We start from the raw sequence: 15,157 nt of genomic DNA on the forward strand, positions 1-15,157 counted from the left end.
GGTGCTTGAGGAAGAAGAGAACCCCAGATAGTTAAATAAATGGCAGGGATTTAAGGGAGAAGAACAGGCTCCAAAGTTTAGCATGAAAGGGTAGTAACTAAAAGTTACACATGCAGCACCTGTCCCTAGAGTAGCAGCTGAATAATCAGGACCCTTTAACAGCAGTTATTAGGCAGAAATTCATCACATTTAACTGGTTCTTGCATGAAGTTTCCTTGGTTACTGCTGCATGCTTGCACAGGCCTTTGGCAGGCAAAGCACCGCTGTTTCTAGCCCTCCTCCGGCACAGAGACATCTGACCTTGGTTCTGTGCAGCAAAGTAGGCTGCCACTTCCTACTTGTAAGGCCCTGACTAAAGATGCTAATACCTTTAATGCCAACCATGTCAGGATACCGCCTGCCTTTCCTGGCAAAGCTTACTCACAGGAACAGGAACAACCTCAGCGGCCCCTTCACAGGGCACATCAGCCCATTGCTCCACAGTGGGATCAGTCGCTAATCTCCTCCCCAAAGCCTTCCTCCTATTGCTGCAGGCACTCACTGCAAAACCTGCTCTAAGGGCTTGGGATCACCCCAGAAAAGCAGAGATATCTGAAAGTGCAGCCTGGATACGAAAAGTTATCCTTAGCACAATGCACCGCTTGTCTTTCTTCTTGAAGCACTAAGCTATTCTGTCACCATGGCGACCACTGAAGTTCAGGGACCCATTTCCCAAGTAGCCCTTCTCACTGTATTGCACCAGATACCATAGTGGGTCCCTGTATGACTGGGATGTGCCGTGATGTAAATGCAAATGTTGTATCATTAAATACCCATGCTAATAAAGCAGGCTTATGCAGTCTGCAACCTCTGGAGGTCTCAAAGCGTGTGGTAAAGGATAGAATGGTGACATCAGCCCCATTTTAAAGACTGGCACACTTAGGTAAAGTGAAATCTTTATGGCCTCACCTGTCAATGTCACTGCAGAAAATACAAACCAGAGACCCCCAACTCCCTTTTCAGCAGATCACACTGCTTATAATGGTACTTAGACCTCCTTGGCTAGTCAGGATCTGCTCTATGGCTGGATTTTGGAATTCATAGAATCGTAGAATCAGTAAGGTTGGAAGGGACCTCTGGACTCTCTCCAGTCCTACACTGCACTCTCTCCAGCAGCTCCATGTCTCTCTTGCACTGGGGAGCCCAGAACTGGACACAGTACTCGAGATGAGGCCTCACCAGGGCTGAGTAGAGGGGCAGGATCACCGCCCTCAGCCTGCTGACAACACTCTTCCTGATGCACCCCAGGATACCATTGGCTTTCTTGGCCACAAGGGCACATTGCTGGCTCATGGTCAACTTGTCATTCATCAGCACGCCCAGGTCTTTCTCTGCAGAGCTGCTCTCCACAAGGTCAGCCCCCAGCTTGTACTGGTGCATGGAGTTATTCCTCCCTAGGTGCAGGACTCTGCACTTGCCCTTGTTGAACCTCATGAGGTTCCTTTCTGCCCAACTCTCCAGCCTGTCCAGGTCTCTCTGAATGGCAGCACAGCCCTCAGGTGTGTCAGCCACTCCTCCCAGCTTGGCATCATCAGCAAACTTGATGAGGAGGCACTCTGTCCCCTCATCCAGGTCACTGATGAAGAAGTTGAACAGGATGGGACCCAGTACTGAGCCCTGGGGGATGCCAATAGCCACAGGCCTCCAACTAGACTCCACGCCACTGACGACGACCCTCTGAGCTCTGCCTTTCAGCCAGTTCTCAATCCACCTCACTGTCCACTCGTCTAACCCACACTTCCTGACCTTATCTAGAAGGATGTTATGGGAGACAGCATCAAAAGCCTTGCTGAAGTCAAGGTACACAACGTCCACTGCTCTCCCCTCATCTACCCAGCCAGTCATGCCATCAGAGAAGGCTATCAGGTTGGTTAAGCAGGATTTCCCCTTGCTGAATCCACTCTGGCTACTCCTGATCACCTTCTTTTCCTCCATCTGTCTGGAGATGACATCCAGAATGAGCTGTTCCATCACCTTTCCCGGGATGGAGGTGAGGCTGACCAGCCTAGAGGTGCCTCCTTCTCACCCTTTTTGAAGACTGGAATGACATTGGCTTTCTTGCAGTCCTCAGGCACCTCTCCAGTTCTCCAGGACTTTTCAAAGATGATAGAGAATGGCAGCAACAACATCAGCCAGCTCCCTCAGTGCCCGTGGGTGCATCCCATCCGGGCCCTTGGATTTGTGGATGTCTAGCCTGCCCAGAAGGTCTCTAATCCTATCCTCCTCAACCAAAGGAAAGTCTTCCCATCTCCAGACTTTCTCTCTAACGTCCAGGCTGCAGGATTCCTGAGGGCTGCCCTTAGCAGTGAAGACTGAAGCAAAGAAGGCATTCAGTAATTCTGCCTTCTCTGTATCCCTTGTCACCAGGCCCCCCGCCCCAGTCACTAGCAGGCCCACATTTTCCCTAGTCCTCCTCTTGCTGTTGATGTATCTGAAGAAGCCCTTCCTATTGTCCTTGACATCCCTTGCCAGACTCAATTCCAACTGGGCCTTCACCTTCCTCACTGCATCTCTACATACTCTGACAGCATTCCTATAATTCTCCCAAGTGGCTCACTGTGGTTTTGCTGCTAGATTCCAGATGAAACCCTTACCCATTTCCCTGACTCCTCTTACTAGTCGCTGCCAAGCAAACAGAGGGAAGGGACCTGCAGCCTCTCATCAGAAAACATCTCTCTCCCAAAACAAGACAGCTTGAGCAGACTGAATGTTTGTTATATCAGATAACAGCAGTTGATAGCTGATAACCCGTAGCCTGAGAGAGATTTTCTATTCACATTTTAAGAAAAATAAGGTTCCTAAGGTCCCTAAATGAAGAAGGAATAAAATTCTATTCCCAAGAAACAGAAATCTAGTGATACGTATCTTACTACGTAAGTCAAATACTAATCTACAGTCTAAGTGCTAGGGCTAGTTGGAAATTTTTGGACAGAGAACTTTCCATAAGATAACCCAGAAAAAAAATTGAGCCATTTCAGGGGAATCTTGTAATTCTGATGGCTTGCATGAACAAAGCTGCTGGTGCAATCATTTTGTCAGATGCCTTAAAACTAAGAGCCTGCAAGCCTTGGGAATCCCAGATCATGAAGGTTTACAGTGGCTTTCAGGCTGCTCTTTTCCTATAGGGCTTCCTTGTTGGGCTTGCTAAACTAAATCAGATTCCCCTTGTCATTCAGGCATTCGGAAACTGGAAGCCAAGGACCATAGGACTTGAGATAAAAACTACACAAAGAGGCAGTGTTTGTCTACAGCAGCCACTTCCAGGCATCAGATTCAGAGCAGGATATTCTGACATTAATTGAACTTCTAGAGCCAATATAGCCAGGAAAAAACTCTAATTGAAAAAAATGCTCTTTGAAAAGATGTCAAAAGGTGAAGGTAAGGTAGGATGAATGATCCAGCAATGCCGTGACCCACAGAGTGACCTTATGTCAGCCATTGAAACCAGTTTAAAGTCCGAAGTGGGGGTCCCAGCGTGACCCTACTTCAACAGACCCCTCCCTGGCATAGCTGAAGGAATCAGGGAAACCCAGTCAATATTGCCAGATCCAAATGCCTCGAAAGCAAGGACATAGAGAAAGGCAATTGCAGAAGAAACATAGGCCTAGATAACTCATCAGTTAATGAAACTCTGTCAGATCAAAAGAGTTCTCCTACAGTTTCAGTTACAGAAGTTATTCTTCATATCCCAACTTAAACTGCTGCAACAGGTTGCTTTTTGCCATTTTCAGTCCAGTGGTTGCTACATTTGAGTGTCAGCAAAAGCAATTCTCACATTACATCAATGCACACATGCACATACCCAGTTTGAAATGCACTCTTGAATTCTTCTGTACTAAAGGAGCTCTATAAAAATAAGTCATTACCATAATCATTACCAATGTAATGATTTTCACTTTCCCATTCACAATGCTATTTTTGAATAACACCATTGGCCCAAGGAACTCTCAATTTGGCACTTTTCATGACTATTAAATAAGCCTACAGTTTTCTCTTCATTCTTATTGTTAATCTTTGCTTTTTTTTACCTACATTTTATTCTCTAAGCTTAAAAACAGTCAAAATTCATTATAGAGAGTTGATATCATAGGAGCTAGAAATGGAAAGGGCCTATTAGATCACTGGTTCATCTTCTTGTCAACTAAAAAATATTCTCTGGAGTTCACTTCCTACTGCTTTTTCCAGCTTGCTTTTAAAAGGGACCAAGCAGTTGGGCTCCTGTCTTTTCCCTTGGGAGACTATTCCACAGCATAAGACACTTCACTGTCAGAAAATTTTACCTTACATTCAGCCTGACTGTCACACTATTAGCCCTTGTTATATCCCTGCATGTCACACTAAAAATTCCTCTCTTGTGCTCAGGAGAGTGGGAGGGTGTTCATACTCATCAAAGATCTGCATATCTCACAAACCACACATTTCTTAGTCATTGGTTAGCTAGGCTGAGCATCGTTTTTAATTTGAAAACATCCACCTGTATTTCCATCTCTTCTAATCAGTCTGGCCATTCTCCTCTTAAGACCTTCCAGATTTGTCAGTATCTCTCTGGTCATCCAGGGCCTGGTGTTGACTGTGTGGACAATTTGAGGGATTTGGGACACCAGGCAAAAGCTGGATGGCAGGTTCAAAACAATCCAAAGGATTCTTTCTTTTTAACATCACTTAGTTAAACTGAGCTACTTACCACAGGATGTGAACAATAATAGTAAATGGGTACAAAGGGAAAATGAATAAGTTAATGGAAGAAAAAAAAACACATTGAGAGCGCCTAAATGATCTTGTTGTATTCAAGTGTCTGGAACACCAAGTTATGCTAAGCATTCTGAGACAAGAAGAATAAAATGCTACTAGATAACCTGATGAAATGCTTTCAAATACTCTTGCCAGCCTTTCAAAAGAGGAAATGTACTTCAGTCATCACCATGTGAGTCTTAGTTCTCATGGCACCCTATGAAGAAGCTCCTCAGTTAAGTAGCTCTGACACAAGCATGTGCAGTGAGCACTGGCCTCAGCACAGCAAAGGATCAGAGTGAGCAGAACCACCGCAGTTCTCTGCACCGTCTTATCTGCAGCTGCACCCCTGGAGGGGGAAGAGGTATTGTTAAGAATTTTATTTCCCTTGTCATAGTAGATCCAAGGTGCCCAAGAGCTCCTCATCAGGAACAACAGATATGGCAGACCAGGCATGCCAAAGCCTCCGTCTTTGCAGAAAGTGTATCCACAGAGGACCAGGTTGTGTAATTATGCTGCCATCTTCCCCTTCATTCAGCCTGACTATGCTGTGGAATAGTCTCCCAAGGGAAAAGACAGGAGCCCAACTGCTTGGTCCTTTTTAAAAGCAAGCTGGACAAAGCAGTAGGAAGTGAACTCCAGAGAATATTTTTTAATTGACAAGAAGATGAACCAGCGATCTAATAGGCCCTTTCCATTTCTAGCTCCTATGATATCAACTCTCTATAATGAATTTTGACTGTTTTTAAGCTTAGAGAATAAAATGTTGGTAAAACTGAAAGCAAAGATTAAGTATAAGAATGGGAATAAACCTTATCATTTAAAGCACTCAACATGTGCTTTAAATATGAGAAAGGGTCAAGGAGGAACAGAAATATTAAAGGTATTAAAGGTCTGGTGACCCCTACCCCTCAGTTTCCTTCCCTCATCCTTAATCTCTCAGTTACTGTTAGGCTTCTATTTTGATTTTGCAGGTTCAGGTGGAGAAAGCACCCAGTGTCATTTTTAAGTGTCACTTCAATGCAAAGAAGCAGAGTGATATAGAAGGGCCTAATTCTGCTCAGTGCTACAAGAATTTGATGAAGCACAGAGATACTCTCTTCCTTCTTTGCTGAGGGCACACAGCACCCAGGAAAGACTCTCTGGTGTCAGATCAAAGGTGACTCTAGGACACCTGGATTTAGGACTTGACCTGTAGCACCAGGCAAAATGCTCAGTTGATGTTCTTCACAGTCCAATGGTAGCAATCAATAGACCCTGCAGGTTAAATAGACCCTGTCCTCTGCAGAGGCCTATTCTTGAGAGTTAATGAGGTTCCTTCTGAAGAGGTGATTGACAAATTATATCTGAAATACACTGAACCCAAGATAGGATTTTCTCCTCCCCATTCCAGTCATGTGCTGTGATCATTGGCCTTGAAATGGATCTTCCAAATCTCATGGGCAACCTAACCAACTATCAGGATAGCAATGCATCCACAGATGTGTGGTTTCCTGCTCAGCTTGGCAGACCCATGCTCATGCACACAAACCCTCCAGAAGTCTTTGTTGCTCCTGCAGAACAAAGTCTGAGCTGCAGGCCTGCCTGCCTGGGCAAGGTGGCTTGGTGAGAAATGCACACTGCTCAATGCGCAAATTGCCCAGATTATATAGGGGTAAGCAAGTAATATGGAGGACATCATTAGAGCTGAATGCCTTTGAAGTCATGACTCTCTCAATGACATACTTTGCAATAGCACAAAAGGATGCTTAATAACTTCAACACTATGAACAGTCAAGTAATGCAGTCAGTAAAGTATCACAGCAGGTGTTAGCGAATATGCGGAGAATATGCAGCCAGTAGCTCCAGAGATGTGATCAAACAGAAAGGAAACCAGAAAACTACCAAGTAATGTTCCAAACAAAACCGAAAGAGACTTCAGTGTCAAAATTGCCCTCTGTTGGAACTGCGAGTGTGGTATTGATGTGGAAATGTTACCATCGCACAAGTCTGCCCTCTAGTAAAATCAAATCTTATTTTTATTACTAACTTTTAAGAGGCTAGGATTTTTTTTTTTAATTTGGGCAGGGCATTGAAGTAGTTCAAATTGCTTTGATAATGCTATTTTTTTCTAATATGTCACCTTTCTTCCTGCAGAAAAAGACTTGCATTGTCGTCAGCAGCAGGTGTTCCAAAGTAGTCTAAAAACAGATGCCAGAAAGTCTTTCAGGCTGAAAGGAAAATGTCTCAAGTGGGAAAGGGAGTTCTCTGCCTAGAATTCTATTGCTTTTTGAAGGGAGAGTGCTCAGAAGACTGTTGGCTCTCAGACAGCGGGAGGCATCAGAAAGTATTGAATTTTTCGTGGAAAAAGGTGATTTTCCGTGTATCGGAGCAAGCAGCAGGAGAGAAAAGTCTCTAATCACACAGAGTATGGGGAATGACAACTTTGCTTCTGTAGCCACAGCATAGAAGTAAGGTTAACATCACCCACTCCAAACTATTGCATATGTATGTATGTGTGTAGCACGGGAATAACATTATTTGGCAAGGTGCTAAACATCTCAGAGATGCTGAGTTGCCCTCCTTGTTCAAAACTAAGACCACTGATGCTGCCACTGAAACCCACCTATCATGACCAGGAACAAGAAGAAATCATTTCATTCTTAATCTGATTTGCATTTTTCAGCTTCTAGTAAGTGGATACGAACAAAAAGTGACATAGACTATACAGCACAGTAACACAGAAGCTTGTAAATACACAGAAGGCTGCTGAAATTATTTAGGAAAAATAAATACTTTTGTAATTATTTTATGGAAGTGCACAGGGTGACCATGAGAGGCGCCTGGTTCTTACTAACATATTGTCTCCCTGTTTTAAGTTTCAATCATGAAACATTTATGCCAACAACTTTTACTACAACCCTGCTATTTTTCTGTTTCTTCTAAGAAACAGAAATCTTCCTAAGGAAATAAAGGTTTGTACAATAGGGGTGAGTGTCCATCTTTCTACTGTCAGTGACCCTTGGTAACTTTTGAGCTCACTGACATAATTTTATCCACATTGGACTTGAGGGTGATAAATTTCCAAGACATGATGTTCTGGTAAGTTCTGTGAAAGAACAGCAGCTGTGTTGAGGACAGAGACCTAAATGTGAAGTCTCCACAAAAGCATTAAGACATAAGCACAGAGTTCATTTATATAGTTTGCTCTGCCCCATGGTCAGTGGGGTGAAAGCACTCCAAGTCTCTGGCAAGGCACCCAGCAATGAGTGGAGGTACTGTGGTAAGAAGGGGGAAAAAGTGGAGGTTAGGACCTTAACCAGCATTCAGGAAGCTGTAGAAGCAAGGAAGTATTTCAGGGGTGGGTCTCAGCTGGTAGACCTGAGAGTATTGTTGGCATAGGACAGAAATTTGTAGGAAAACAGGCTCTTCCAGCTTTGCTGTGCAAGGTGCAGCTTGTGCAGGGAGTCCCTAATGCCCCAGGAAAGGCACCAGACAGATGGTTCTGGGGAGTTGTTGTGATCCCAGATAGCCCCATCTCTCCTTAAAGCACTTGCCAAGCTGCTGAACGCCCAGCAAAAAGGGCCTCAGAATGGGCACATGAGGTCGAACTTTTCGCTGTGTGAAACGTTGGTCAGTTTACATGCTCTTGTGATCTGGAAGACATAAACCAACCTATGGACTGCACAGAAACACACTTCCATTCTCACACCGATCTGTTCAGTTCCTACACTGAGATCTATCAATGAAGACCCTGTAAATGACTATCGGTTTCTCTACCACCACTGAGTAAGTGTTTGGTAAGAGAATCAATTATCTCCTAAATCAGATCAGTTACAACAATAACCAAAAGGCCTGGCCATGCATGCTATTTATTTACTATGTGCCCATGCAAAGGCAGGCAGCAGAACTAACTCCCGTGCCTCCCAGTAGCATAGTGGGAGGGAGGATAATTCAGTGCTCAACCCCAGGACATTGGAAGACTTCTTCTCCCCCCTCACTCACTGCTCAGCTACTGTGTGATCTCTGGCAAAATCTGCTGACCCCTCCCGAAATGACATGAGTGTCACTACAACAACTGAGTGTCAGGTTTCAAAAATATTTTAAATGACTAAATGTTTGGAAAGATGCCTAGTGGGACTTTCAAATTTGCACAGACCTCTCAGCAAACAGGAGTAATGCAAAAATCTGACAAACAGTTACCTATACCTGCTTGAGTCAAAAAAATTTAAAATCCTGACCCTTGGTCTCATTGTGCATCAGATTTTGACAGCTGTAGATGAAGGAGATAATAACCATTCATGAGCACACAGTGATCCTACTTAGAAATGACAACATAGGCACCAAATTACTAGATATATCTAATTGATATTTAGATGCAACAAATACCAATACAGTGCTTCTGGCTGTATCACACTGTGATACATGTAAAGCCAAAGACACTGAAATAAAAAGAGCACAATCTACTGCCCATTTAACTGGCAGCTGCTCTAGATGACGGCAGTGCTGCCCAGCAAATTACTGAGCAGGCAGAGGCAGAATTCCCTGCACTGTCTGTTAATCACCTCCTTCCAGAGGGTGAGCACAGAGAGAGACCTTACCAATAATACGGTGTGGAAGCACAGGCTTTAGGCCATGGTCTATTAAATCTCCCAGCCTACAGCCTGACACGATTCCTTCACCAAAGTTATGCTAAACCCAAATGAGCAAGATCTGCAAGAGAAGGCAAGCAAAACTAAAATGTGAAAGCTAGGTCACGGCAGAAATGATTTTAGACACAGCTTTCAAAGTATGAAAGGCAGACTAAAACAGACTTTACTTAGTTAGCAGCAGGCACAAACAGAATAACAGAGGCCATCTGACAAAAGCACAAAAGCATGGAAACTGCCAAACATGTGATTGCATCAGATGTTAATGATGATCAAACCTTATACAACAGATTTGGAGAAGTCAATGCCTTCACCCAGCATATGCCTGCACTCTGTGTCGAAGTGCAATCTTCTCTTCTGAGATACTCAGCTTAAAATTCAGATGTAATTACACTCATGTTTAAAAGTAAGTGTAATAGATTTGTTACCTGTGTGTCCCGCAGATTTGTTCAGAGTCCTCATAACATGTCTTCAGGTCTGGTGGCCATTCAGAGACAACATCATAATCATAAAAAATTTGATCAGGATTTGAGTAATAAGTCAATATGGCCTGGTATACGCAGAAAGCAAATTCATTTTACACAAAGAACTTTCTCTTAGCAAAGGTGCCCAACAGAAAATATCTGAATAAAGCTCTGAGCTTTAAAATACAGCTATTTATTTCAGAGTTGAAATGAAGTAGAAATAAACATTTTCTCTCCCAGATGGTAACAATTCTGATGGAAAATTAGTTTAGTGGTATCAAAAAACAGGCCTCAAATATCCGCAACAATCATTTTATATGCTCACGTTGAATTCAACAGAACCCTTCATGTCCATAAAACTACTTCTATTTATGTCAGTGAATGACATACGCTCTTCACCGCCAAAAGAAAGTGCTTTCTAACCCTGGCATAACAAACAAGCATCATCCAACCTTCAGTCAACTCACAGTGAAGAAAAGATTCTTTAATTTTACCGAAATACGACCTCAGTGGATGAGGTCACCCCTCAGGGGTGAGGCTCTCTCAGCTGACCTCAACGGAACACCAAAGAGTCTTGTCCTGGCCACGGGTTTTGCTTCGGATAACTGAAATGCATTAGTCACTGCAGATAAAATCTAACAAACAAACAAAAATCTACAACATTTTTATTTTTTAAAAAAACAAAAAGCTAAGCTCTACATGAAATTATTCAAGGGCTGAGACTGATTTGTCCATACTGGTGAAAATCAGTGCAGTTGCATAGACTAAGAAGCAGATATATTCAATGCTGAAGCATGGCAACCAATGCACAGAAAGGCCAGAAGTAACACGATTACTTTAAATGGAAGCTAAATTACCACTGCCAGTGGTTTATCAAGTCACTTTGGATTCTTGGTGCAAGGCTGTTTTCATATGAGTGCAGCTGTTTGACTGTATGTGGCAACACTAGTTTATGGATGGCAGAGGTCACTGAAATCTCAAGGGTAAAACACAGGGCAATTTACTGCTTAGGTAACTCACAACAGTTTTCCATTGCAGCAACTTCAACCAGAACATCAAAACCAGGTAAGTCTCAGTGCACTGTAAATTTGCTGCCGCTTTACTCAGAAGATCCTAAATTGGGTGTTAAAGAAAAATCTTTAGTCTTTCAGGAATCAGATATAACCTGAAAGCCAACAGGAACTACGAACAATCTCCAGCACCCAGAGCATTAAAACAGCACACACTGTTCAGTCAAAGAAAACCCCAGCCAATTCTCATGGGAAGATGTTGCTTCTTTTGTTACAACTGATTTTCTTCTCTTTTATTAAAGGATGCTAAAATAAAACCCAGTGGCACAGAAAAATAAGCACAGACAGTTGATAAAAACAATGAGCAGGGCCCTGTGCTTGACACTGCACCACTCAGTCAGTACACACGCTAATTACCCAAATACTGCTCCTCTTAATATTTCCATGTGCCATGATATCACTTTGATATTTAGGAAATCATCCCATCCACTCATCCAATATTGAGGGGCTTGTAGCCCATCCATTTTCACAGTGAATGCTGCTGTTTGCTTTGTGGGACAACGTGAGTTTAAGGGGACATTCATTTGACTTTGCAGGGTAGCAGAGACTAGAAGGTGAACTACTTTGGTGATGGTGTTGTTCCTAGTCTTTGAGCTAGCTTACCTATCTTTGTGCTGAATATATCCTAAGGAAAGCCAAAGGAAACGTGAAGGTAGCCCTTTGACAGAGTCGATCAAGGACTGAACCAGAGGATCTCTTCAGCATGGTTTTCTGCAGTCCCTCTAGGGATCAGACCAGCACTGAGGTACTGACAGCATCATTTGCCTCTGGTCAGCAGTAAAATAGACTATAGTTATTACACCTTTAGATTGTCATGGGCTCCCTGTTGGTATGCACAGGGGACCATGTGTTTTGAAACTACTCACTGGTCGATGTCCCTTATTAAGAGCTTTCGAGAGCCTACTATTACCTATAGCAAATTTCTCCAATAAAAGTAAGGATGACTAATTAAGGAAAAGTAATATTTTTCAAAGTATAGCAACATAAAAATGCTGCTCTGCTATCTTTTGATCCAGGTCTATTTTCCTAGTAGTGGTGAGTCTTTATCAGAAAAAGTTTTTTATGTCAGATTAATCCTAGAATATATTTGACAAGGCTTATCTAATCTAAACATACCCAAGTATTCATACTACGCTCAAAGCCAACCTATCTGCTTTCACAGGCTTTAAAATCCTTTATACAATTGAATCTAGCTTGCTCCTGAAGAAGCTGCATTTTTTTTCTCTTACTGGTTTGTATCTTTGTCTGAAAGTTGCTGCTATGCAAACATTTCCTCCAGAAGATGATTCCACGGTTTTCGGTCAGCTTTGGAGAAAGCTTTGCTTTTTTGCTTTATGACATGAGCCCATGAGGTTAATATTTCTAGGTTTCAAAGAGTAACGTTACTCCACCAAGACTTTACTGTTGCAGGGACTACCCACTCACCAGAGTTTGGTCCGATCACAGTCAGACACATCAAACACAGTTGATGTTAGCGGCTTGAGGCTGGCCTAATTCACAAACACCCAAGCTGCCTTGTGAAGTCATATATGTCAGCCTGTGGCTCCAATGACAAAGGCTCCTTGTCAAATTTTCTCCTCCCTGCTTTCCTCAATCTTTCATGTCCCCCAAGAGTGGCTGATCAGAATTAGAGAAGAACTGAAGGATTTAGGGAATATAAAGTAGAAATTTTCCTCATAAATAATAAGGGGAACCTTGCAACATACTCCATCCCAGAAAAGATCTGTTTTCCCAAGAGTACCTTCATACAGCAGGAAAATTTTTGTGCTCTTTCCAAATGCAATGTCATCAGTTAACATCCACATGATTTGTTGCCCTGTACGGTAGCATGGATCAGGCCCTGTCTTGGAACAATTAGTGCTGAGTGCCATTTCAGGGGAGCACTTCTCCTCTTCAGTTGTCCACACTCAGAATCCCAAAAAGGCAGAGGATCAGGGAGACAGAGAAACATCAAGTGGACTAAGCTGTATTTAGGAACTTTAGTAGATCCCTCGTTAAAAATAATCAAGCAGGTTCTTCTGTTGCCTAAATGGCACCCATTCTGTTTGCCTCGTAGAAAGTCTAGCATATTGTTTTCATAGTGAAGTTATTTGGATAACACAACAGCCATTTAGATTAGGATTTGTTTACACAGCTAAATATGTTGAGTAATGAAATTAAAATGAGCTCTCTGCTTCTGTCACATCTGCAATAGTAGCTGGCTTCTAATGGTTGAGCACAAGCTTGCTGCACAGATGTTTCTTGATAAGGTATAAATCAGTGTTAGATGCTGTTTATTGCATTGCTTTTACTGCCTTCTTCCCTGAAGGAGGGAACATTCCTCACACAGCAACCAGATGTGACCTGAAAGACTGTATGAAATACCATAAGAAGCAAAAATAGGTCCCATATTCCATATCAGGATCTGCTATGGCTCATCAAGAATTTATCAGACCATTTGAACATTTCTACAGGACCTAACATCACACCACTGCCAGAGTGTACTTATTATACTGTGCAATGGAAAAGCCAAGCATCCTGTAAAGTGACAGATGCCTGAAATAGTAGGAGATCCCATTTTAGTTTGGATTCCTTCCTTAAAGGTCAAGTTTCTGAGCAGATACTGCTGCAAGAAAGTATGACACTGTGAGAGATCAAGACTGCTGCATTTCAGGGCGCTGTAAGGAAGAGTTTCTCTCTTCTACCATCCTACTCCTGTGACATCAAACCTTTGATGGTGACAGGGGAACAGACTTACCTTATACTGGTGCTTTTATCAGCAAAATTGAAACAAAGAAACTCCTCACATAGGGAATGCTCACAGCTCAGAGTGCCATGGTAAGAGGCACTGTTCAGTTCTGTGGGAGTAGAGGATCCAACACGAAAGACACATCCAGCAGCCCAGCATTTGAAGACAGCTGAGACTGGCCCCAGAGCCATACTGGCTCCTTCTCCATAGCAGAAGAAAGCAAAACCTAGAGGCTCAGAAGGTAAGAGAGCCAAATTTTGCAAAGTGTATTTCCTGCAAGGTTTCTTGAAGCAAAATGTGCTTCTTATTAATAAAAAAGGAAGGAAGGGGAAGGATTAAATAGCTTTTCTTCCCTGAGCTAAGTTGTGTCTCTGTTTTGCTCCATTCGTTACATGGATAGAAGATCTTATCAACACAGAAATAATGCCAAGAATTTACAGTTTAATGTAACCCAGGGACCAATTAACAACACAGAAAACCACCAGGCAGTGAACTTCTTATTGTAGCAGGAGGGAAATCTTACATTACTGCTTTTCTCCCCTTTCTTAAAATAAAGCGCCAGCACTTTATCAATGATTTCTCAGTAGTAAAGTTTATTATCTGGAAGTTCTACCATTGCCCATTTCTCAATCAGTTTCCACATGCTAGGCTCAGTCACAAAACTCCTCTCTTTTCTTGTCACCTCATCCACCCAAAATAAAAACAACAACAAAAAAAAAACAGAAATAGAAATGTAACTAGGGCTTCAGATCATGGATGTGAGAATCTGCCCTCAACCCCAAGTTCTCGAACAGCTGATTCTTCAATAGCTTGATGGATGTCATGCACCTCATCCTGAGTTAAAGTCCTTTCTGGGTGACGGTAGATGATACGGTAGCAATGGCTGACCTTCTTTGTCCTACAAAATAAAAACCAAAAAACAGCTTATAAATACACTTGCCTATACACACAAATACGTGAGGCCAAATACCTACCCTTCGGACCATTTTATATTCACTGTCTAATTTTGTTCCTGTTGGTTGAAAATCATCTAAATGCTAAAATACATTGTCTGGAGAGGTGGGACTGAATTTTAATCTTGGCAGAGAGCTTTCCTGAAGTTCACCTTATACCCCAGCTAGTTTCTGCTGTAGGTCATTCTCTATTTCCACTCTGCCAGATCTTCACATCGAAACAGAAACTTTTGAGAGAAATCACTGGGCCTACTAGAATGCTTTTCACAGAAGGACACAGGTCAGTTCTGTGTCACTGACTCTCTACTAGGAAGTCTAGGTAGAAAAAAATATGAGTGAAAGGATTACCTGTGTCACAGGCAAGGCTTACAAAGAGCAATGGTGTGTAGGTACCAACAGTGAGCTCTGTAGGAGTTAACTTCACATGAGCACAGCTTTACATTAGCTTCTTACCAGAGTAAACAAGCCCAGGGTGAGGGCTACGCTACCATAGCTGAACTGCTGCTGATACCACAGCACTCTCATTTTGGCGCTAATGTGGCTA

The 15,157-nt window shown here is 42.7% G+C and overlaps 1 protein-coding gene across 4 annotated transcripts in view; it reads right to left on the reverse strand.

The window, feature by feature from the left end:
- Positions 1-14,233: 14,233 nt before the first annotated feature.
- The window catches only part of FARS2 (phenylalanyl-tRNA synthetase 2, mitochondrial), a 255,244-nt gene continuing 254,320 nt past the window's right edge, over positions 14,234-15,157 (reverse strand). For all 4 annotated transcript variants that reach the window (XM_062569999.1, XM_062570001.1, XM_062570000.1 and 1 more), the window contains one exon: positions 14,234-14,558. In XM_062569999.1, the coding sequence (XP_062425983.1) occupies positions 14,411-14,558 (148 nt within the window). In that variant the 3' untranslated portion in view covers positions 14,234-14,410. The remainder of the gene's footprint in view (positions 14,559-15,157) is intronic.

The sequence above is a fragment of the Rhea pennata genome, chromosome 2 (genome assembly GCF_028389875.1).
Source record: "Rhea pennata isolate bPtePen1 chromosome 2, bPtePen1.pri, whole genome shotgun sequence".
Classification (NCBI taxonomy): Eukaryota; Metazoa; Chordata; class Aves; order Rheiformes; family Rheidae; genus Rhea; species Rhea pennata.